Source organism: Colletes gigas, unplaced genomic scaffold (assembly GCF_013123115.1).
Source record: "Colletes gigas isolate AHSC1104 unplaced genomic scaffold, ASM1312311v1 Colletes_gigas_Sc00039, whole genome shotgun sequence".
Lineage (NCBI taxonomy): Eukaryota > Metazoa > Arthropoda > Insecta > Hymenoptera > Colletidae > Colletes > Colletes gigas.
Genome location: NW_025106668.1, coordinates 1732367 through 1757659, shown reverse-complemented (window position 1 = coordinate 1757659; position 25293 = coordinate 1732367). Strand labels below are relative to the sequence as shown.

At 42.2% G+C, this 25293-nt stretch overlaps 1 protein-coding gene across 2 annotated transcripts in view; it reads left to right on the top strand.

Moving 5' to 3' along the window:
* The first annotated feature begins 6212 nt into the window (after positions 1 to 6212).
* Positions 6213 to 25293, top strand: part of LOC122402720 (protein groucho-like) — a 115693-nt gene continuing 96612 nt past the window's right edge. For both annotated transcript variants that reach the window (XM_043405740.1, XM_043405739.1), the window contains exons 1-2: positions 6213 to 6460; positions 12278 to 12484. In XM_043405740.1, coding sequence (XP_043261675.1) covers positions 12449 to 12484 — 36 coding nt within the window. In that variant the 5' untranslated portion in view covers positions 6213 to 6460; positions 12278 to 12448. The remainder of the gene's footprint in view (positions 6461 to 12277; positions 12485 to 25293) is intronic.

Genomic DNA, 25293 nt, shown 5'->3' with positions numbered 1-25293 from the left:
CGCTTGAGTAAGAGAAGGAGAGTGAAACAGGAGAGCTCGGGGAGTCATTAAGTCGGCGCTTCACCCTCAATTTTAACGCCTCGAAATGACGCACTCGTCCCGCATCAAGTGCGTTTTAGCTCGTCTTACATTTTTGCCGATATCACGTGCATTACTTTATTTTAGTCTCGGTACTTCCGACGAGCCTGCGTCAGTAGCGACTGTACTGCCTTGCCATTAGTTTGTTGTTCCTCCACGGAAGACTGCCATCGAAGTTGGGCAACATGTTTTCCCGATAATAGACAACCAATAGAATTCACACACTTAAATAGTTCAATAGAATTCACATATTCAAACAGTAATATTCAGGTCTTGCACTATTCTTTTATGGGTTCTGCAGGCAATAAATAATGTATAGTGTGTCTTCTAATAAATGTCATCCAAAGTGCATAGTTACTAACAGAATTTCTCTTCGTAATATTTTACGTACATAGCGCACGGTACTACTAAAAATAATTGCTTCTTCGTGCAGAATTTTATATATGGAGTTCAACCCATCCAATGGCAAACAATGAACTTTACAAAGCGTCGTTTGTCGAAGAACATCGAATCTCCGACTTCTAATCATGTTCGTAGTAAAATTCGTGCATTACGAATATGCAGAAAATGTACAAATGTTCCCGATATAGACTATATTAAGGTGCTGCAGGGAGACTGACTTATTTGCCACATCTGAAATTCGAGCAACGACACCAAACGTTTCTCAATTATCGAAATGGAGAGAAGCTAAACGAGAAGGCGGCAGTGTTTCGTCTTGTTGTCCTTCTTTCCTTTCCTGGAGCCTGTTCGTAGAAGGAAAGGATAGGTCGGTGTAAAAATGAATACAGAAAAGGTCGCGTGGGCGGAGGATGGGCAGAATGAGATGGCTGATAGATGGAAAATGTATTGTGAACGTGTGAGCGTGTGTACACGTAAAAGAAACGGCCGAAAAAAAAGTGCACACAATGCAACCGGGCGCTGTCGCACCGAGTTTCGGCAAAGGAATGAAAAACGGAGTCACCGAACCTTCCTAAGAAGAAACAGCATTTTCGCTTAGGAGAAGAGTTGGAAGAATAAAGGAGCAATCGAATAATACCACGAAAAAGGGACGTATGTTACAAAATGTTCGAATTTTACATTATATTGATATTTTGATACGATACGATTTGTAATTAATGAATCACTTTAGCCTCGGTGAATTATATCTGGATCGAATTCAATATAATAGATTAATTATTTGAGTAATTACTAATGCGACAATTAGCTCCATTAAGCATGCTTATCGAATTTAATGTGGGACAATGACGTTTCTTAATTTCGCATTTTCCACCGTGCAATGACATTTAATGTAATGGGATTCATCGTAAAAGACGTTTATTCTTAAACTTCATTGTCTCGTAACTTAACAGAAACCTGCTCTGTGATTTCCTTTGAAGGCAGACTTCGTTGCATTCTTCGCAACGACCTGCGACGAGATAAAAATGAAGAATTGGAAGGAACGATGGTACGGTGCAAAGAACCGAAGGTTATTTGAAAAGCATAAATTTCTTGCATCGGCAAGAGGAAACCTCTTGAATTGTATATTCTAATTATACACGTGCATTTCGAGTACAAAGTTACGTTGTCAGCCGCCATGCACACCCTTTTCGCGTAATTGGTGCTTGCAAGGAATCTTAAAATATGGAGCGACGGTAAATCTGTTAAAGGCGGAAATAACGAGACGTGTTAAACGCGCGCCATAAACGCGTTTCCTCTAAACTACTCCAGCTGGCTACGGCTCGATCGAATAGAAGTTTTGCTTTTCATAAACAGGTATCATAAACATAGTTGAAATGTGGCTAAACGAATTGCCGTGTCAAAGTAATTGAAGAATCGGTTATACACCGGTTTCAAAGAAACTTGTTTATATTGCTAAAAAAAAATATGCAGACGCGGTTTGACGAGCGTCGGTGGAACGCAGTTAAGCGCGCAAGCTGATTGACGATGACATCAGCGCGTTTGTGGTAGTACGGGCAATTGTTTTTAAGCCAGTGTGTATATTCTTTTATTAAATGAAACTATTTGTTCGTGTTTTTAAATCTCGAAAACCCAAGACGTCGTGGAAAACCAATTATCGGTTCCATACAAGTCTTAACACTTCTCGTAGTAATTGAGGAGAACTGTAACGTTGTTACGTCGATAATCCGTGTAAACAAAGCTGGACAAAGAAATCTTTCTGCCGCGGAATTACCATACGTAAATAGAGCGAACGTCGTCGTATCGTGAAAATACGGCATCGCGAACGTTTCAAACGTTCGAGATAAGACCGTCCTATCCCATTAACCAGTTCCTTTTTTATCTTTGACGAGACGTAACCCGGGAACTAGTCGTTCCGTTGGAAGAATGATTATCCGGACGGTTCGCGTGTTTTACAGGTTTTCAGGGGGTTCGTGTTCGCTAGGGTGGTGCAAGTTAGATATATAGTCGTTTTACGACCGCGGCAGTAGATGATTCCACCGAGGTATACTTCAAGAATGGTAGTACCCTTTAGGGAAGCAACTTAACTCGCGTCATGCCGGCGAGCCTTCCAGCAAATATAGAGTTTTACATTTAAAACATTCTAAAGACACGGTTCATTGTTTTACCCTCGCATCGAGGCAATAATACCGCCTTACCTCGTCCGCTCCCTTTCGGTGCGTTGTTGCGTGCACCTTTGTGTATCGCAGAAAAGACGCATCGATTTCGTTGCCAACAACTTCCAACCGTGATACTTACCTTATTTGCTCCAATTACCAGGAAAATTATTAAGGGCCGAACGACGATCCGTCGGTGGTTCGTTATTAGTCACGCGATAAGAAGCGAGTAATTTCGCGTGCGTACGCAAAAGACGTTTAAACACTCCGTTATTTTCCCCTGTCGCGTGATTTATGACGGAATTATGCAGATACATCCGAGCGAACGATAGTTCGGGCGCGGACGGAGCCAGCCTTTGGCGTAGCTATTTTAAATAAACGATTCATCACAGGCCCCCGGGGGCAATTATAACGGGGGAAAGTCGTCGAGCGGTATCGCAATTTCGCTGACCGGGTCGCGGTTAAATGAAATCGTAAAGGACAACATCTTATGATTTCGAGTAACACACAACTTCCGGTTTCGTCTACGCCCCGGCCGCAGGAAATTGTACGAATATATCAGCTAAAGGTTTCCAATTGCATTTATGGCTTTCTCTGTCTCGCTTCGTTCGTCGCGCGCGCGCGCGCGTTCGCGTCGCTACTTTGTGTATACAACGACAAATAGCGTTTCGTTTCTGTGCAAGTCGTTTCTTTGCAACCTCATTGCACGTTGCGCCAGTGTGGGTGACCGCCGGGGCTACGTAAATATGGTTATACGACGTTGTACGTTGATAATGAACGCGCGCGTGTTCGTGCAAAAGTGTAGTGGGCTGCGGCTTGTGGTAAGGGCTCGGAAGAGGGATCGAGAACCGAAGCACAATGCGCCAAGAGAGAGACACCGAATACGTACATTTGCGTTTTACTCGGTGCCCAGCACGCGTAACACACTCCTGCATATTTCCGCGACGACGACACTGACAGCCGAATAGGAATAAGCAAATGAGCGTACATCGTGTCGTCTTCGTGCCGGGTTTGTTCAACAGATCCCAAAGAAACGTACCGGTGTGTTGAACCGAAGAGCACACGCAGACGTTGTTGACAATTACGTCGAGTAATAATTCTCGTGCTATCGTTTGCTCCGAATTTAAATTTATTCCTCGAAGAGATCGATAATTAATGTTCGCGCATCGTGGGGCCTACGATGTTCTTTGTAAAGTATTCGTTCAAATAAAAAAACACAAATCGAGGAATTCGGAGTAAAATATTGTGTTGACAGCATATGACGATCCAATGGCGTTTAATGAACGAGTCACGCGTTGGTATGATCAAACGAGCCGTCGAAATAGTAATCGTTTATCGATTTTAATTGAATAAGTTTGAACTCTGAAATAACGGGGAACGAAGTCAGATAAAAGAAAATCGAAGTGACGTCGAAGTTTTCTTTCCTTAATCCATCCTTTCAGACCGCTTTGTCAGTCTTCCCTTCGTAGCTGCCCGTCCGCGTTTCAATGTGGACTAGAATGAAATCCTTCGGTACTGCGGAGGGTGCGCCCTGTACTTTGCAAACTAGTTTTATGATATCCCACCGACACCTACCATGCTAATCCGCCCACAAACTTTACTTCGGTTGTTTACTCGCCTCCTGGTCCCGGCGCCCCGTCACCGCCGCTCTCGCCGCTTTATAACTGCTATCGGGGATATAACATAATTTTCCTTCTCGAAGTACGCCAATCGATACAATAATAAATGCAGCAGATTCCAAAGGGCGAAGTAACAGCAATTTCACTCGGCGTTTAATCACGCGATATTTCATTTATCCGCCGCGTATTACCGAGGCTAAATGTTTTACGCTTATTGCATTCTTGAAATTGATGCGTCAATAAACAGAATAATACTCGGAACAGAGGCGCGCTAAATGCATTTCCATATTGTCATTGATGCGTTACCATTACGGCTGTCCCGGTAACAAAAATGTGTTACATCGTTTTGCGTCGACCTCCCAACCCTACCCGCCCGCACCGCCGGATAATTCGGTACGATTGCACGTTTTGTCTACGATACGTTTCGTATATCGCGCGACGAAAGAGGTATACGGGTATATTGGAATTTCAGAAAGCCGTGTCGCAGGTAGACAGCCTGATTTAGAACATCCCCAGTTGGCGGGCGTTTAACCGAATCGAGGATTCATCTCCTCGCGCTCTCAAAGCGCAGCAGACACGGTGTATGAGCAGTGTGTAATATGATGAGCACATGCACGCGTGCAAACACGCCTGGAATATCACCTACACCATTGAGCCGCTTGCACTCACGTAGAGGTCTCTCCTTACATTGCCGGTTGACTCGTGTTGTCCGGCTCTAGCACTTTGACTCGTTCTGTCTTTGTCCTTTGCACGGTTACCGAACACTTCATGCACGCGACACACAAGCAGCGTTCGGCACTTGGTTCCGGTACTCCTCCTTCTGCGCCTCGTTGCTGCCTAAGCGCGAGAAGGACGCGAGCTGGGAGGCGGTCTTTGTTGTTCTGCGTCCGGGCGAGGAACGGAGACGAGAGTATCGCGAGATACGGGCTCGAAAGGGAGACGACGAGCGAGAGAGAGGCTCGAAGGAGACGAACAGAGACGGGAACAAGGGACATATGTACGACAGAGAATGAGCGCGAGCGAAACAACGCTAGCGATGATGCGGTGCACCTGTAAGACAGAGCCGGAAAGTTCGGGGACGAACGAACAAGCGAGACGTACGTCGAGAAGAGGTGGAAGATCAAGAAACACCAAAGTACGAGGGAGATCGCGCGATATGTCGCATCTACAGCACGAGCGCGAAGGAGATACCGCTAGGAGGATGTAACGCCGAGTGTGAGAGACGTCCAAAAGCAGGGGTGTCGATAAAGATTTTTTTAAACCGAGATGGTTACGTTTCGTTGGGAATACTCCTGGAGCACAGTCATTGATCGTTATATACACGCGAGATTTTGAAACATTTTGAAGAACGCGCGTCTCGGACTCGTCTGGTACATTTACGATAAAATATAAACACGTGGTTGGGATTATTCGGAAATGAAATACCTTTACTTTTCGCGCGTAATGTGCGACGAATGTTGTTTCCGTTCTTTTGCACCGGTAGGAAGAACTTGTGACAAAACTTAATTAAAAACTTGAACCGAAGCGCAGGACGCCGGCAGCATAACGTTGGTAAGTTAAATAGCTATTAAAATTTCCGATAGGAAACCGCATCGAGTCGGTTCTCGTGGGTCTTTAAACAAAGACGAATTCAGGATCGATAGATATCTTTTGACGAGGAAAACTTGTAATTTCATAGACATTACGAAATTATCCATTATTGGTTTCTCCGTGATATAAGGAAACAACGAATCGCCCCTGTCGGTCGACGCCCTTGACTCGACGTACTGAGAAACGAGTCGAAGGAGGACGGAGCGCGAAAGAAGAGAGACGAGCAACCCGTTCCCTGTGTACATTCGTGTCCTCTTATTGGTGTGTCGGTGTCGTCGCCGCTGTGGATGGTGTTAGTAGCCGCTCATTGGTGTTCGCCGCGGCGGCAAGCGGCGTTCACACGTTTCCCGTCATCCACTTCGGTACCCGGCTCGCAGTAGAGCGTCGTTCGTTGTACGGTGCGGTCGTGGCGTTCGCGATCCGTCTCGATGCTTCGTACGTTCGATGTATGTGTGTGACCGTGCACGCGTTTTCTTTTTTCCTTTACACTGTATATATATAAAGTGTTTGTGATAGTGCGAAAGGATCGTCGTTTTGTGTTCGGTTTCTTTCTCGCAGTGCCAAAAGGTGGATTAAAGACGTTCCCCGTGAAACAGAAGGAAAAAAAGTATCGTGGACAAGGTATTATTTACTGTCAGTTCCGTTTTTTCTTTTTTTTTTTTTATTTTTATTTTTCTTTTTTTTTTATTAACGATTCCTGTACCCGCGATCCGCCGACACGAGAAATTGTCGTTTGCCGCGCCGTTTAACGTATTCGCGTTACATTTTTGTGCAAACGCAAATCCCTCGTCATTAATTCCCCGTCCGCGTAGCACGGCAATTGTCGGGAACCACGGTAACGAAGAAGCGGTATAGGTATTTGTTTAACGACCCACGAGATAAATTCCTCTATAATAGCCGAAGCGATACGCGTAAGAAAACAACACCGCTGATTGGAGTGACCCGAAAGGTAATATTTTGTCCATCGGTCGTCAGGAAAACGTACCTTCGTGTTGCGAAAACAGTGTCGTTAATTATCCGTGACGTTTATATACGTTGGTTACATGGTGGAAGAGTAACTGGTCGTTTTCGCGAACTTACCGGCAATACCGTATCGCGTAACATTAACCTTGATAATTGCTTTCAGCGGGTTTGCTCTGTTCGTTGCCAACTCGAGTGGCGGTAATTGTAGGAACACTAGCAGATTTCAATGAGTTTTAACGATACTCCGAAAAGTTACGTATTCGGATTAAGGTAATTCCGGGCGTGTTGCACGGTTTAAATCGAACTTTAATCGGCCTGATGACTTAGTCGATAAGACGATTTCTGACCGGAAGGTCGCTATAAATATTTAAACGGTGTTATTAGGAGAGTTTGAAAGAACTCGGTGACGAGCTTCGCTCTTTCTCAGTTTATTAAGCGATACCACTGGCAGCACCTTCGACGCGACACAGCTGCGTGGTAAATTACTGGAAAGGGACACGGCGGTAGCGGGAATGGGAGTTGGGTACGAGTCGAGGGTAATCGCGAATCAGCGTACATGCCTCATTAAATCATCGAGACAATCGACACGTTTTACTCGCCACTTTCTTCGTCGGTCGGCTTCTTAGAACTTGTACAATGAACGTATGTATTTCGTTTCTTTTTTTTTTTTTCATTTGCTTCTTCTCCCCGTGGTGTTTCATTTCCGTGGTACGACCGGCCCGCTTAAACGCGTATAATTAACCCCGCATTCTGAACAGGTTAACGCGAGAAAACGATACAGTTTATTTGATATTCCGGCGACGCGTGACTCTACACGTTCGAATGTTTAAATATTCAAATAGGTACGATATAGGTCGGTCGTTCGACCTTCGCATAAATCAACGATGGTCTTGATATCGATGGCTTTATAACCATCCTGTGATATAGTGGAATAGTTCGAACGATATCGTTGTCATTATCGCTCGGTCATCGCAGTTTTGCTCCTGAATGTTAATTAACTGGATAAAATGTCAGGGTTTATCGGATGGCACGCGCTCCGCGCCCCGATATTACGAAGTCGTAAGCTACACGTCGTTCCGTTCCCGTCGATGAACCGTAATTTCGTTAATGCTCGTTGGTGTGGGAAATCCTTTAAAGTCGGGGCGCAGCGCGCGTCGGTACTTGACCGTGTCGCGATAACGATCGCCAGCGAAAGAAATCACGGAGATCGCGTGGTTAAGGATCTTAACGGCGATTACGCGAGATTCGTGATAACTTCCTTCGTGACTTGCTGGTGTTGCGCTACTACCCTACCCCGAACCGGACGTATAGGTGACTTTGAACAGCTGCCGCCTGTATGCGTGTTTATTTTCCTTTCTACGAATTTCAACTGTACATACATACCACCCATTTTGTATCGTGTCACTTAACCTTTCCCAGCGATTATCGCCCACCATTCTCGATTACGCATTAATCAACACGGTCATTGTAGACAAAACACATTTGCAACGAACGTAAAAAGATTTTATTTCTATCGATATAGAAATACGTTTCGTGCAACAGTGACCAAATCACGGTACTGTAAATTAAGCCGTGCGCGTTGAAAATAAATCGTAGATAGAAAATTAAATCTGATATATTCCAAAAATAGACACCTCTTCAGCCAAAAATTATAATCGTCGAATAGTCATGTTTTTTTAATCGAAATTAATTTTCTAAAAATTACTTTTACCGTTATTATTTTGTCTGACTGTCTGTTGTTGCACGCGTCGAAATTTTGATCTGTCCGTTGTCGATCGAGCGTTTATAAACACCATGGATAAATTTTTCGTCGCGCATGAGCTATATGTATTATGTATCGATACAGAGAACAGGCGATAAAGGCGTCGCGCGTTAAACTGCTGAAAGTTTTCATCGCCTCGTCGCGTTCGTTTATTGCAAATTGATGGAAATGACTGTTCGAATTTGACTGCGAGTTTTTCACGTGCGCCCGCTCCATTATACATCGCCTGCGAAATATATTATCCGCGGCGAATGGACTGTTAACGGAGTTACATGACTCCATTTTCATGTTACACGAAACATCATCGGGCGTTACAAAGAGCCTGTAATGACACGCATACCTGCGTCCAAACGTGCCGATCGCGGCGAGCAAACGGTAATAACAATGACAACATTTTTCGATCGAAGTGCAGTTTCTCTACGTTTCACTTCGGAGACCATTGTGTTCGGGTTACTTCCAGCCTATAATTTTCGTAACGTTTAACCCTATTCTTACCAGGCAACTTTTGTTATCTGCTTTGTTCGCTAAATTTATGGGTTTCGTTATTCGTGTTCCATAAATGCGTTTAATTGGATAGGATCGTGATATAACATATTTAATAATAATAATAATAATAAAGAGCAACACGTATGCTCCGAAATCATAATGTAGTAGTTTACGTCGGTAAAGAAGCTCAGTGGAATTAGGGTTAAATGCTTTAGTTTTGAATTCGAACGTGCCTGCAGTTAGCAAAGTTTTAGTTGATTATCTGTAACAAACGGGGTTCCTGCATTCTGCGATTCCCGCTTATAGAGTCGGTACGTTACTTGAGAATTGCCCAGGGATGACGCGAATCAACTATAACACAATGCTATTAGTAACTTGTATATCAGTGCACGATTATTTATTTTGACATGATGTCATCCGCGCCAATTTTAAAATTTGAAAGCGTTAAATAGGGCAAAGACAATTATTAGGGTGAAAACGTTTTAACAAAACATTGCGAGTTTGAAGCAACGATCATCGGCGACCACTATGGCAGTCAACGCGTTAAAATTCAATTAAACTGTTAGGCTGTTAAACCGTTCGTTACGTAAGTTGCTCTTGATCGATTCGATCGGTGAACTGCAGTCCACCGTTTGTTCAATCGACACATATTAGAAAGCATAATGATTGTTTGGCGTGGTTGGACGGTAAAATTATACGAGGAAAATATTCTCGAAAATCATAAACTTGTTTTCTTTTCAACGTTTCGATCTTTTATTAATTATATTTATAATTTAATGCACAGAGACTGTGTACCTTTCGATTGCGTTGCATCACTAGTTGCATTAATATTTTACGCTGCATAAATATATTATATCGCAGTACTCGCGTTCGAAAATATAAATAATGTTTATTTTGACTGTGACGTTACTAAATTGAAATATTGTTTATTAATACAGTTGGTTAATTTTGTTGTCCCATTGTTTGGACAAGCTCATTTCAAAACCAACGTATCGTTCATATCGGTATATAAAATTTATCGTTTATTTATATTTCGCTTGTTACTATTGCCATTGTGTTTAATCGTTTTCCGCGCATTATCATTTAGCCGATAGTATGACTTCTTCGGATGTGAGATTTAAAAAATCAGCACGAGCCGCGTGCGGAAATCCTGCTAGCATATTCGTCTTACGTGTATTCTCCGAACATTCATAAACGTGCACAACTGACAATTACAAGCGTTCACGGTATCCAAAGATAAAAACTTTGACATGTTTAATTTGAGATAAAATAGTGAATATCAATTTTAAGTAATGAATTAATTAAAAAATTCTATTATTTTCCAAGCAACGCATGATTATTTCAAATAATTTTCTGCGAGGTAATACATTATTGAAACGATCATTTTTAAATGCTTTGTTTCAATAATGCCCAAGTCTGCTAAAGAATTAACGTGGAAGTCAAAGTGAGTTTACTACGTGGAACTTTAGAAAGACGGGAACCATAAGCCGACACGTTAAACACTATGAAGGGACTTCAGAGTCAACCTACGTTATCCATAATTACCCTCAGAGAACGACCTTTAAAAACGAAATATTTGATGAGTAACGCTAGTTTCGTGCATTAGAAAAGAAATAATCACAACGAAGAGGATCGTACTAATATTTTTAGTAAATTTTATTTTACGAGAATTAGTAACTTTCTAATGCAATACTACTTAATATTTGGGAATATGAAATACCGTCGTTTTTTGTTATTGCGGTACGACAGTGAAACGAGTAGCGTCAATATGACTGCAAAATAATCATGTCTGGCCTGAAGAATTCAACGTAGTTTCCGTACATGACGTGTTCCGCGCATGCAATTAGTGTTGCGTTCATTTTACACGAGGGTGCGAACGCACTTTCTTCCCGTCTCTTTTCATCTCATTTTTTTCGTTCTTTGTCGTCCGCTAGAAACACGCCTCAAAGATTAGGATAAATGCCCTCGGAACTGCGTCGGAGCGTGGTTTACGCGGCTCATAAATCGAACGATAAATTGATCGGTCGTATTCGTAAAGCCGCGTTCACACGCAGCGAGGGCAAATAAATTATTTAAAAATCAATATGCAGCACGTTGGTGAGATTTCGTACGGTTTTATGGAAATCGAAAATGAAAGCTTCGCTTTTGTAAGCCTGAAATAAGCTTACAGTTATTTTCGCGTCGTATTTTCGGCATCGTAATTTGATAAATGATATTTTATTATTGAAATTCGTTAAGAGTCGTGATATTACGTATCTTTTGAATATTAATCGTCGGATAATTGAAACTTTTGTGTCACCATATTGCAACGTGTAAACTTTATGGTCGATACGTGCACGGAAAAATATTATTTCCGTCAACTTTTAATGACAAATAGTTTGAATCTAGAATTGTATCTGGTGTTTAATTCTTAATTGGAAAGGAGAAACGTTACACAACTGGTAGACTGGGATTTGTTTGATTTCAATCAAGAATAGTAAATGGAACGTTAAATTCATCTGTTACGAAATTGTAAAATCGGTGTAAAAATTGTCAGTAAATAATACATTGAACGTGTACCATTGAATCGCTAGAAATACTCGAACAGTCTGTTGTTAGTTAAAGTACCCTCGATCGGTTTCAATGCATTCCCGCCAACAAATAATAAGCCATTTAATTCTTGATACAAAGAGCTGTTTGTTTTTAGATTCAATAAACTCCTCAAATGTTTTGTCCATGCGTTCTCGGTTAATCGGTCCCTTTTCTACAAAGTCGTATTATTATAATTCTTCGAGCGTTCGTTTACGTCAGCTCCAAACCTAATGTTTCAATGGAATGCAAACATTTATTGCGAACCGGCAAGAATTTCAAGATGAACTTGTTAGTTTTGGCAACTGGACGTTTTTTCCGCTTAGTTGAAAATTCGACAACGAACAGAAAATAATGCGGGCGGAGTTTCAGGCTCTGTGATGAGGGAGACTGCTATAATCAATCAGATAGGACGTTCAAAGAGAACTGTAGTGTGAGTTGTGTGCGGCCTCACCCTACCAATTGAGGGTAAAACCCAGCTCGCGCGATAGCTGTCAATTCTTTGGACAGCAAATTAATTCTGACGAGAGAACGCTGGTTCTCGCGAGAAGAACACCGCTACGCGAAGCCCCACGCTGAAAACACGCCGGGCAAGTTTACGAAACACCTTGGTTCCGTTCGATGTCCATATAACGAGTGGTGTCGTGTTATAATTACAGCCGGCAAGAGGATCCCGATGCTGAACGGCGAGGGAAGACCGCTGGCGTTCCTCCAAGATCCTGAGAATGTCACCGCAGAGATCAGCCCAGGGAACGGATCATGAAGTGACCGTGCACAAAGGACACTGTGGACACGTGTGATTCTTTGCGAAGTATTTAGCCACAATTAAGATGTACCCCGCGCCGGCGAGACACCCAGCCGCTGCCGTAAGTGCCTCTAAATATACTAAACATTAGCGAAAGGTTGTACCAAAAGCGATTCTCACGCTCGTGGCGCAGTTTGAGAAAAGATTTTTAGACATTCTGGACTCGTAACACGTCTTGGAGAGAAGAGAATAATCATCATGATAGGAATTCAATAATAAATTGCTAGCAAAGTGTAGAAAAAAGTAAACGAAATGATTTGGAAAAGTTTCAACCTGTAAGAAGAAATGTATGTGCGAGACATAGGGGAATCGTTGCGCGATTGCGTCGAATAAACACGAAGAATGATTGCCATCATTTCGTTGTAGTTATCCGGAGATTACTGTTATTTGCGGATCCGTGTTTACGAAACATGGTTTGTTTTGATGGATAATATATGGCTCTAGTTTGGCACAGTTTCTTTCTTAAACACAGCGTACACGATGATTTCTTTTCGCCCCTCGACGTTGAACTTTCTTGATTGCGCGCCGAGCGAAACAGTCGGATCTCGGTGTTGCGGTAAAAATTACGACGGGTAAGTGCATTACTCGGCGCAACTCGAGACACCGCGAACTTACCTAATTTTTATCGTGTCCGGTGTAGCTTCAGCGCGTACGGGGAAACTGTTAATTTTTGTAATTTTCCTTCCGCGGGTAATTTTTATGACTTACGTTCCACCGTGAGGCATGAATTATAAGGAAAAAGTGTTCGCGCGAGACGCAACGTCGTCGACTCCCGGCCTCGGGATAAATATTATCGCGAGAGGAAAAAAAAACCTTCGAAAACTACGGATAAACAGTTTTTTAGCGGCGCATCTGCGAAGTTGCGAATCGTTCGATCGTTTTTGCGAGATTGATTATGTTTTTTCGATTAGGATTCACAACGGGAAGCACGAGGTAGCTCAAATTTGAATATGGATTTTAAACAAATTTCGTAATGTCATTTCGAGAAAAGGATCCATGTATTTCGATGCTTTCCCATTTGAAAAAAAGAACAGATTTAGAACCACTGGATCGAGAAGTCCTTTTTGATCTAGAAACGGCTGCTTTGAGATTGTTATGAGATTTAGTTGTTTCTATGATCTCTGAAATGTTGACGCCACGACGAAGAGGCAAATAGGAGCAACCATTTACACTGCTAGAGAATAAAAAGCGGCCGTGCTAGCGAGCTTTCAACTTTTCTTTTCAAAGTAGTTACCCCATCAGTTGCCCCAACACCATCGCGGGCGTCCCCACATTATCTCTCTCTCTCTCTCCCTGTTCCTCAGCCCACTTATAGGGTGCGTTCAATTTTAATTCGCCGCTTTGTTCATTGTTCGAACCGCTTTAAAAGCGAACTATCAAGCGTTCGTGAAACATTTGCGAAAAAGTTTACCGCCGACTTTCCTCTGTCGTTTCAATTTACATTGCGGTTCGTAATGTTGCTCCCTTGTTTCGATGCGTCGAGCACAATGCGCAACGACTCGTTTTTAACTCTTTAACTGCGATCGTAAGAGTTTTTCCGCGTAAACACGGTCTTGCTGTCTCCGGAACCGCTTTGGGAAAATGTATTTGAAACGAACACAACACTTCGACGATTTTCTAAAAATATACTTTCTTTGCATCGCTACGCAACAGGCCTCTAATTTTTAATAAATTTGTACGGGGCCAAGGTGCTTTAACCGATCCACGAAATGCATCCCATAAGAGCTAAATCTATCCATTGTTTTACTTTCCCAGCTGTTATCGACAGTGGCCATTTCCACTATTCGGTATGGTGACGCATCAATGCCTTTACATTTTTGAAAAAACTTTGATAAAGAGGTTGGATAGGTGTTGACATATTTTATATCTCGAGAGTTATCAGAAAATTTGGAACGTCGATGCCATTAAAATGTTGGAAAGGAGAATTAATCTGTCTTTTATATTTCGTTTTTCGTCTATCAAACACGACAAAATTTGATATGATCTCTAACAATACCGGTTCTACAATAACATTGCTTTTTTTTTCATTTACTGGTATGTAGTCGATCTTTTAATACCCCTTCGAACAAAGGACACATTTGATTCGAATAGCTTTTGTTGCCGTTTTATCCGAGGCTGACTGAACTAGCTTCGTCGTGCATATTAGTAATACTAACATTAATATAATGATGAGGGAGGGCCCAGAGATCTTCCTCCACCGATTAAAAAAAATCTGCTGTCCGAATTTTGGTCGCTTAAAGCTTCTTCGTTTGTGCCCCTACTTCCATTTGTAATTTTGTATTTTCGAATTCCCGAAGACTCGAATTATTTTCGAGACCTTTCGTCCTGTGTATTTGCCACTGAATAATAATAATAATAACAAAGACCATGCGCGAACGCGCGTGGGCTTTCGTATTTTTCTCGGTTGCACGGTTAAAAAGCTAAAACCGCGAAAGGGCAAACCAAACGGCGGTTGCGAACCTCACGGAAGAAAGCGTCGGCACGGAGTAATATAATTGCGGAGTCATCGTAGAAAAAGCGTTCTCCTTTATACGGTTTACTCGGCCGCCTTTTAGATTCTCATTTTCTTACTGCAAATAATTCCGCCATTCAAAGAATGCTTTGCCCCGGCGCCCTCTTTCTCTCTCGCTTTTCTTTTTCTTTCTTTTTTTTCTTTTTTTTTTTTTTTTTTACTTTTCCACCGCCGTTATAATTTCACGCGTCACATAAGCTCAAAGTCCTTTACGCGAAACGAAACCACCGGGGAATTCGCGGACACAGGAGAGGAGGCCTCTAGAAATTGTACAGATTATTTATAGAGAGAGAGAGAGAGACGAACGAGTCAACGTACAACAATTGCGAGTTCGCAGAAGCGGCCAGTGACGATATCTGCTCGCACTCGTCGAGTTGTTTGCTTATTGGCGCTAATGTGGCGCCGTTCGAGGGGCATAAAGTGGTTCAATAATTTCTACACGAGGATTCTTAAAGCGTAAAACCGTTCTTGTAATAATACCCGGTAGGTTCCGCTCTATTCACAGACGACGAACATGCGCGCGTCATTATCGAACATCGTAAACGATTGGATATTAACGAAGGAAATTAACTCCCAACGTGCACGGTTTTGATTTGAACGGGAGTATCTGCTAGTTTCGGTCGAATCGTGTTAATTATGTATCGTAATAATTCGGGTTGTGACGATCTCCACGCCGGCGTTGATAACAGTTAACTATATTGTTACGATATCGCCTGAGTGTTAGTACTCTGCTAATCCAAATTATTTCCTAGTAGAAAAAACGATTGTTTGAGACCTATTGTTTGGTAATGAGCTGAAATCGGACTAAGACATGAGTAGGTTTAAAATACATTATTGTACCGATGAATAGCAATTTCCACAATCATTTGTTCAATGTTGTACCCGATATGATTGCGGACTTTCTTGTAAGAAGTCGTAAATTTCTCAAGTCGCGAACCCGGCTTGCTCGTTCGGCAAATTAATGTCGTCGGAGCAGATTTCGTATAAGTAACGCACCGAGACAGTGGTTTTGTGTGTTCTTTATTTTTAATGTTCGGGTTGTCTTTTCAGAGGAAAGAGTGACATTTTTTACGGTGCTCGCGGTTTACATAATCTCGGTTCTGTTGCTATTGGTCGAAAATGTTGCGGATGGGGGTGTGCAAATTTTGACTGATTGGTGGTTGACGGTGGTAGTGGGTGCGACTATTTCTAACTCTAAGGGGAAGTGCACGGAGGTCCCTGGTGTCGAAAACAATGTGTGTCCAAAAAAATTGGTAAAGTGCGCTTTTAGGGGTTCTGATTTGTCTTTGTTGCCGAACGAAGGCACGCTAGCCGTAGCCATAAAACGCGTGGACAAAGTCGTGGGCCCGGATGCACGCCTGAACAAATGTTTATGAGGAGCGTGAATAAGAGCAAGACAATTATGCAGCTCATTAATGTTTTAGAAACTTAAAGAGGACGGATAATCGAGGGTTCACTGTATATGGGTATGTGATTTCACACAAGGTTACATAGGGTTAAACGTATGCAATTATTCATTTCTTCGTCCGCAACAACATTTGCGTCGTAGAATAATTTTTTTGCGTTTAAACATCGGAAAGAAGAGCATTATTTGTGACAGTGGGATTGATGCTCACTATATTTGGATATTTAATGCGGAGGTAAGGTGGAGACGGATGTTTATTTGCGGACAGATTGTACGTTTTACCATGCAAGTACATTGGGTTTTATTCGTGTTTTTAGCTGGGTGTTTGTAAACCAACCGCGTATACGTGTTTGCACTGACGTTTTTCTTGATCGCGGGTCGGGAAACGGGAAATTGATTTCGAATTTACGTCGTGAATGATAGATGACCGAGGGATCATAATAGAAGCAAATGCTCTTCTAAGCGCTAAGAGCTGACCCATTCTCTACAGTTGGCAACCGAACAAATGATAGGATGCCTACGACTATTGTGCTCGTAACTCTGTAACTCGAACCCTCGCGAAGACGGGAAAGATAATAAAAGCAGGAGTTGCCCGATGAAGCGTCGTTGTTCGCTCGTTACATTGCCAAACCACAAGTAACGCGAGATCGAAGAGATTCAGCAAGGTTACCAGATGTATTTTAACAACTGACAATCGAGTCTCTCAGGAACCAAAGTGATTTACTCCATAAACGAATAAATAGAGAGAATCGATGCTCCAACGTACTTTCTCAAAATTCAGCCAGAACTTCGAAATTTACGAAAAGTCGGTTAAGTCTGTTAAGATATTCGCCAAGATAAATAAATTTAACCATCGACGCTTTCGATTTGTAAATTTAATAGATTTAACCAGAGCGAGCATACTTTAATAGAAGCGGTAATTAACGTGATAATCATAGTCAACTCGATCGCCTAATGCATACATCACGCGAAGGAAGTAAAAAACCTAATCAGCATACTATGTACATATAAACGTGTCGATTAGCAGTTTATCGTTTATGTATATGCAAAATCTACGAAAGGAAGTCAGAATGCTATTTGGAAATTGCATTTAACGGCAACTTGTGGTCTTTAAAATTCACTCGAACGTGGAACGTGATCCGTGATTAAAGATTGTGAATTATTTCTTGTATTCCGATTTTTATTGTTACGCGAATACCTATTATTTAACGTTTCACTATTTTAGAAATGTTAGACAAAGAATTATGTGTTGATATTACGGTCAGGAATTGTTTCGTCTGTCTGGAATAAAAATCTTATCAATTAACGATATGCACATATTTGCTATGCACAAACGAAAAACGAAATAAAAAGGAATGCTAAACACTAACTACAATAAAAGTCTTGTAACCTCTTTGCAAATGCACCGCGCTGACTTGTACCGTGCATTACTGCAAAGGACAAAGGGGTGCTGCTTTGTTTCCTCCTCTCTTTCTTCTCTTTTAGTCTATTCCTACTGCTTCGTGTCTCTCTCCCTCTCTCCCTTTCTTCTCTCTCACTTATTCGTTCGCACTCTGTCTGCACACACGACCGTTTGCATCGTTTATGCAGTTTGCAAGCGGGGCTTTACGATTTTCGATGCCTCTCTTTATTAAAGTATTCAACGTTAAAGTCTTATTGAATTTTCTTCCTCCCGTTGTTATTAAAAATAGGAAAATACAATCTACGAACCACAAGTATCGTCAAGTTTTACACTAAATATTGCAGACAAAGTTGTAGTACTATGTATATGTATAATCTCTATTTTGTTTTTTTTTTCTAAATGAAAGAAGTTCTGAAATTAATTTCAATGAAGAAAAAGCGTATTCTTCAAGGGTATGTTCGGATAATAGAATTTTACTAGTAAACTGTCTCGATAACTCGAAGTATTCGAATAAGGGAGGATGAAGATAGTTCTGCCGCAGACATTTACGACACAAAGGCAAGGAATAACCGCAGTATACGCTGCTATTAAACTAACCTCGCGGTATTTGCCATGATCTAAGAATTCGAATGATCTATCTTTGATCCAGCGTCGTTTACTTTGACGAACCAGCGCCGGGAACCGGTGTACGTCGGACGAAAACCGAAATTGCGACGTAAAAAATGATTCTCCGCCGCGAGTTTTTTCAACGCGCGGTCGGTGAAGGGGGTGGGTGGGGAAGGGTATAGAGGGAGATACGCCGATGACAATCGCTGATCAAATTGCACGACGACTAATTGTTCGTCGAGTCGTCCCATCCGAATTGAAACGAGGAGTGAAAATTGAAATGCTCGCCGGAGGGTCACTTGATCCCGAAATAGAAAAAGTTATACTAGGCGACCGATTGGTGACAATGGACGACAATGACGAATTTATACTTTCGAGATGCAACGTTGGAAGACGGACGAGGTTTTCCCGTTGAATCGTGTCTCGAATACTGTTTATTGCGACTTTCAAATTGTACGCAACCATCCGGACGTCTGCCATTGTCGCACAACGAAAGATGATTTATTTTCTCGTCGCTGGCGATAGTCGTGTTTCTTTTACTCGTACGTTTAATTGATTTAATTTTCAAAGTTATTCTCCCGTAGTTTACTTAATCGATTGTTACTTCGATTCGAGTCTCGAACTCAGCCTGGAATCCTCGACGTACTCCGTTCGGAATGCTTAATGGCTACTGTTCCAGTTTAGATCGATGTTTTCTCTTTTCTAAATAATCCGTTTTGTATCTCTTGTTACAAACCTACTTGAGGTAATTTTCTTAAAAACGAGTCGCGTTAGGAGTTTCTACTTTTACGTCCATCCAGCTTCCATCTCTGTTGTGGTTTACTAGTTTCTTCAGATATCAGAGACGAAAATCAACCGTTGGAGATCTTATATTTTTGTTTTTAAATTTAAAAAATGCACGTTCAAGAATGCTTGTCGATGTCGGAAAGCGTCGATGGTGATTTATGACGGATTGCACGCTACAGGAACAACTTTGGACGGTGTACACGATTTACCGATAACGGCTCATTCGAATGAAAAAGATCGAACAGTTTGGTAAACTGCATTAACGCTGCTATCGCGTATTGGACGTTCTCTTTTTTTAAATGTTGAAAAATGTTCATTTTATACGCGTTCGAATGAAAGTACCGATTTGGTATAAATTTGATTAAAGAAACTATTAAATATTTTTCAAAAATCCGATATGCTATAAACACTGATATTTTACATATTAGTAATCGCGCGTTGACTGCTACTGTGCTCTTGAACATAATAATTATTAAAAAATTGTCAGTAACAGGTAATCGACACAGTAAACGTAGCTTACAAACGAATCTAAAATTTTAATTTGCATCCCAAGTTCCCGAAAACGAAACTTAGCGTACGATTTAACGTTTACGCGTGAAAATGGTTTAATACCTTGTATTAACGCGCTTATCACTTACTTCGCGGGCTCGTTTGCGTCGCGATGAAAATACTTGAAGATTTTGCGTCGATCTTCGTCGGTGCGTTTCGTTCCCCCTTCTGGAATAATGGAAACGTTTCAAAGTTTTTATGGGCACTCAGAACTTCCTGTCGTGCTGAGCCGAGCATCCCGAAATTTTTACGACTTCGCAGCACAGAAGCTCGTAATTCAGCTTTTACGCACAGATTGCGATCAATCGATCGCGATACGGTTTTCAATGTGTCGTTTATATTTAACGCGGTTCGTGTATTCTTTTGCGAATTGTATTATCAAACAAATTTTTCAGCATTTCCGTTTCGTTGCGTCCAGTAATTTCGTATTACTGTGTACATTCGTGTATTCGTGTATGTACCATAATATATTGACACGCTTCGCTACTTTATTTAACGTGTAAATAGCGGGATTTCAAATAGAATCAGACGCGTGTGCATGTATTTTCGTTCGTTCGCTTAACGATGAAAAATATAATTTTCGTCGGTGAAAATTTACATTATTTTTACAAGTTTTGATGTTCAAATAACGATGAAAACGTAATTAAAATAAAATTGTTTGTAATGTTCGCAGCGATTGATGGGCAATTCGGTGAAAATTTCAGAATAACTTTCGTACTTCCATTATTAACAGCGATCGAGCGTCACGTTTCTTTACACATTTTTCCCCGCCTAAATGAAACGAAATCATCTATTGATCGAAATTATCTTTCTAATTAGCATTGTACTTTTACGAGGATATTATTCGATTTCCGTCGAAAGTCTAGAATTAAAAGTTTTTCGCAAAAAACGGTTTGAATAATGTATGATTAACAAAAAATTCTATAGTCGCAATGTTTGAACTCATTCTCGTAGGGAAAAATTTCATCAATCTATTAGTCATGTTCTCGCGGAGATGTAATGTAAAATATCAAAATTTTAATTAATGTTTGGCAAAGTTAAATCATGGTCTTTTGCTATTCTCGATGCGAACCTTTTACGAATTTATATACGGATTTTCAGGACTACTATTGCGCCGATCGATAGTTATTCAAAGAAGAGGAGGGAGAAACACATCAATTAGGCCAGTTGTACACGCTATGGCATTCCAACATTTATGCACGTTTATTACAGCTTTCCCATCACATGTCGATTAAGTGACTATTGTTTCCTAGTTCAGTAGAATGTACAAAAGCCCGTTTTGTAAAAAACATTTTCTTTTTCCGGAAACTACTAAAATTGGTCATTTTCCCGGCATTGTCTTTCGAATATTTGCGCAATCCTGTTATTTTTGGTATGTGCCCGAATTTTTATTGACATTTCTCTTTGCGCAACCGACGACAAAACGCTTGTATATCTACGTGTATTTCGTGCACGGGAGCACGAATAAAAACGATCTTCTCTCCGATGAAAAGCGCTTGGAGTGATTAATCGCGAGGATTAATTAATCGCAGAGGGAGCAAGAAACCGCATGGTTTCGCTGATTAACTCGTCGCTCGTGGATAGGTTGTACGACGTTTCGTGAAATCGTAATCAGACGAATGGTCTTTTTCATCGACGAATGATGGACTACGATACGCAGAGGAGATTTCTGCGTATTTCTATTTTTCCATTGTTCGACGCCCAACATAAATATACGCGTCGTAAAAGTTCTTTTCTAAATAGGATCCGGGTTGTTTTCCACTTTGTCACGGAACTTGTTACACGAGGTAATTTGTGAGTTTGCAATTTTTTGAAAAATCACACTCAAGATATCGCTTCTGTTAGGTTTGCTTTCGTTAGAACTACATGCAATCTTTATTAAGATTTTAGTCGAGGTTGGTATCAGTGTCGCCAAAATATTTCATTCGTTGCCAGACATTCGTTACGTGAACGAGAATTTTGCTCGTCGCTGGCAAAGATTTTCCGGTTCGATTCGATACGTGGGGGCTGCGGTTCTGTCCGTCGTTTGGACGGATTTACTTGAAACACACTGTAGGTTTGACGTCAATTGAAAACTGATGCGTGTATACACACATAGAAGTTGGAAGGAAAGAGAGCCGTTTTCGGCTCGCAGCCCCCGTAATTGGTGGGTTTTAGCGATATAATTCTTGGCCCCAAGGCATATCACAGGCCTATGGGCTTTAAGCCGTCGTCGACGGGTCCATTGGGGTGGTTGCCCACCTCTCCTCATATACACACCATCCTCTTTCTCGTTGTGTACACGGGGGTGCGGCTCGGGCTTTACCCGACTGTTGGGATCCGTTAGGCACCGGAGTTTGAGGGTAAGAACGGTATGACAAGCATTTGATGAGGGGACCAACGCCACCCACTGAAATCCCTACAAGTGGTTCTCATTTTGCTCGTTCTCGGAACGATCCACCATCGTGACAGTTTGATCGTTCGAAAACGCAAATCCGACAGACGTCTCGATTACCTCGATATTATATCTGTTCAAATGTTTCGACGCGTTTGCTAGTCGTCTGGTTTAAATACCGTTTCGATTTAACGCGTCGACCGCCGCGTCGCAAAATAAATCCAGATAGGAGTCTCGAATTTCCACGGTGCTGTAAAAACAAGTTCGACGGCAAATTGCGGGCACGGTAGTTTTCAATTGTCCGGGAACAAAGTTTCGTTTTCGTGGACAATTAGGGGGGTTTGGTCTGGCGTTGGACGCGTTAAAGCGAAGTTCTAACGCGGAAGCACGGCGCGTCGCGAGTCGTTGGAGTTTTCTACGTTCGAGTTTCGCCCGTTTATACAGTATTGCGGAGTCGGTGCGCGTTTTTCCGCGCTGACGGACGCGTCGTCGAAGAATGTAACTTGCTCGCGGAAGATTGATCGCCACTGCCAACTGTGTCGAGAACGTCGCAACACTCTTGCCACACCGGGGAGTCACCGAGTGTCCCCGCCAGTGATTCTCACCGTACGCTATTTATCCGACGAGGCGCGGTTCAGACTCCGGGACCAAGAAGGTTGAGAGTCCCGGGGCCGGTTCTTGTCCAACATTTACATTTACATGTCGAACGAGGTTCGACCCTCGGCTATCCTCGTTAAAGCGCAGAAGGGCATGGTCAGAAATATACGAACACATATGCACGCGAACATTCATACCGCACGGGTGTGGTACGTCTGTCATTCGCATGATTCTCGAGCAGCGAATGACGCGTATCGATCAAAAGACCGCTTCTTGGAGGTGTCGGGTCGCTCGCCTCAGAAAACACGCTCGAGAGACGCGCGGCGCTCCGTTTTGGCCCCGGGTGACCGCCTCTGCTCCATTTTAGTCGAATTTATTCCTTTCGGACAAATATACGGAACAGGGCCGTGCTCGGATATTTTAGAAACCGGACCAACAACGAAAACTAACTTTGAATCTTTGGAGCAAAATCCACAGTTGAAACTATTTTTATCCTATCTAACATTGATTATTAAGTTAAAAATGGAACAAGTAGTTTCGTATAATCACTTCTCGAAAAGTATTATTTCGCGAATAATAGATACTGTCAAAGTAATTCATGTTTTTTAACTTTTAAGGGTGATTGTATGTTCCCTCGTAACACGGAGCCCAGAGGCACGTGCTTCTTTTACCCCTGTCATGTTTTATCTACCATTATACACAGGTTTGACAGAAGTATCCATGGTAAATGGTTTTTACACAAAACCTTATCGAATATTGTAAATTATAAAATCACAACTGTACGACTCTCAAAGAAATATGTAGTTTTCACGGAGTCTCTAATAATCATCCCTGTAATAACCTATGCAAAGAGACAGGAGTCTATACCTTGCACGGAGGCTTGAATGCTTTGTGTGTTTCAAGAAAGCATTGAATTCGCTGTATAAACATTTTATTGCATTTTTGCTGACGTCGGGGGTTGTGAAATGAACAGCTGATGCGTGTTTCTTGTCTCGTATAGAGGAAACGATTAACGCTTGGAGACGGCGGTGTACGAGGCAGAAGGAAAGATCGATACAAGTACACGTTTGTTACGGTTTCGCGTAAGAAGATTCTCAAAGTGTAGACCGGTTTGAGTCGCGAAGGGTGAGGTTAAAATAGAACAAAAAGAAAAATGTCAGCTTTCTTGTAGACGATAAATGTTTCATCCCTTGCGTGACGAAGGTATTTACTTCGACATCGTCCACGTGGCCGATCGAAGCCACTCGTGATACGAGCTTCTTGACGAATTCACCAGATGGCTATTTGACGATTCTCTTGATTTCGCTGTTGAAACATTATGGTCAACCGTGATGTTTATCTACCCCTAACCACGTACTAGATTTTTCTCTGTTTTAAAATCAGACAACGTGTAGTTGTTGGGGGTAGATCAACAAAGCTACACAACTAAGCTTCAACTTTAGAGATTCTACATTGAGCGGGTCTTCGAGAGTCCCACGTTGAATTATTTTTTAAATTTAACAACTGCTATGTTTATTTAAAATTCAGTTCAGACCCCATTAAGCCCAGACCCGTAGGTTCGAGCAGTAGGTATATAAGATAAAGAGCCATGGCAACTAAATAATATGGTGGGAGTAATCCTATTAGTGACCTCGTGTGTCCAGTAGATTCTGAGTCGACTATAGACGAGAAAGCCATGGATCAGATACAGTGATCGATTGCCAGGCAACACTGTGTACTACTCCGTAGTTCTGTCCGAATGTTCGCATTGCTTGCAATGTATCTTTGATGGCATACGGCCGTGTACTATATATCCGGTGTGTACAGCTTGATCCAAGATTGGTGCTATCCGTTCCTTACAGAATTGCATGAAATCACTGGTCTTTCTCCCATCTCTCTCTCTTTCTCTCTCGAAAAAAAAAAAAATACATACACGCAAGTTTAAGCCAAGCAACTACGAACCAAGAAAGATTTAATACGCTCGTATTCATTGGCCTGCACTGACGGGTATATTTCCACGAACGATAAATCTTGCTTCAGTCGCACGTAGGTTAAGGGGAACTGCCAACACCCAGGGGTGACTATATAGCATTGTGTTCGGGCAACGATGCTACTCGTGCACGGGAACGCGTGTAGGCGTGTACACGTGCTCGTGTGATCGCACACAACCACGTCTAAGAACAACACACTGTGCGCCTCTGTCGCTGGATCACGTCGCGCTGGGTCTGCGGGAAGCGAGAGGTTATATTCCGTCGGTCCTCCACTACGGCGCATTGTGCGCACTGCCATGAAACGTCTAACCTATAATAATCATACCGATATACAAGACGAGCTCCGTAATGCTTGCTTCTCGTACACGCACACACGTACGTGTCCCGTCTTGTACGTGTGCGAGCCGAGCGGCAACATGGCTCACCGTCAATCCGCCATTGCGACATGGACGTGAGGTTACGCGCGCGAACGGGAAGCGAGGTTGCCCTCGTCTCTGGCCTCTCTGCCACCCAGCGTGCATCGGCCGGGTTCTGGCAAGAAATGGTAGCAAAACCTGGTACAACGTTCGATTGGCTGGTTGTTTTGCCTCGACTATTAAGGCGTCTGTAATTGCTCCGTAATATAGGGAGACCAAGAATCGGCTCGATCGGATTGTTACCACGGGCTTC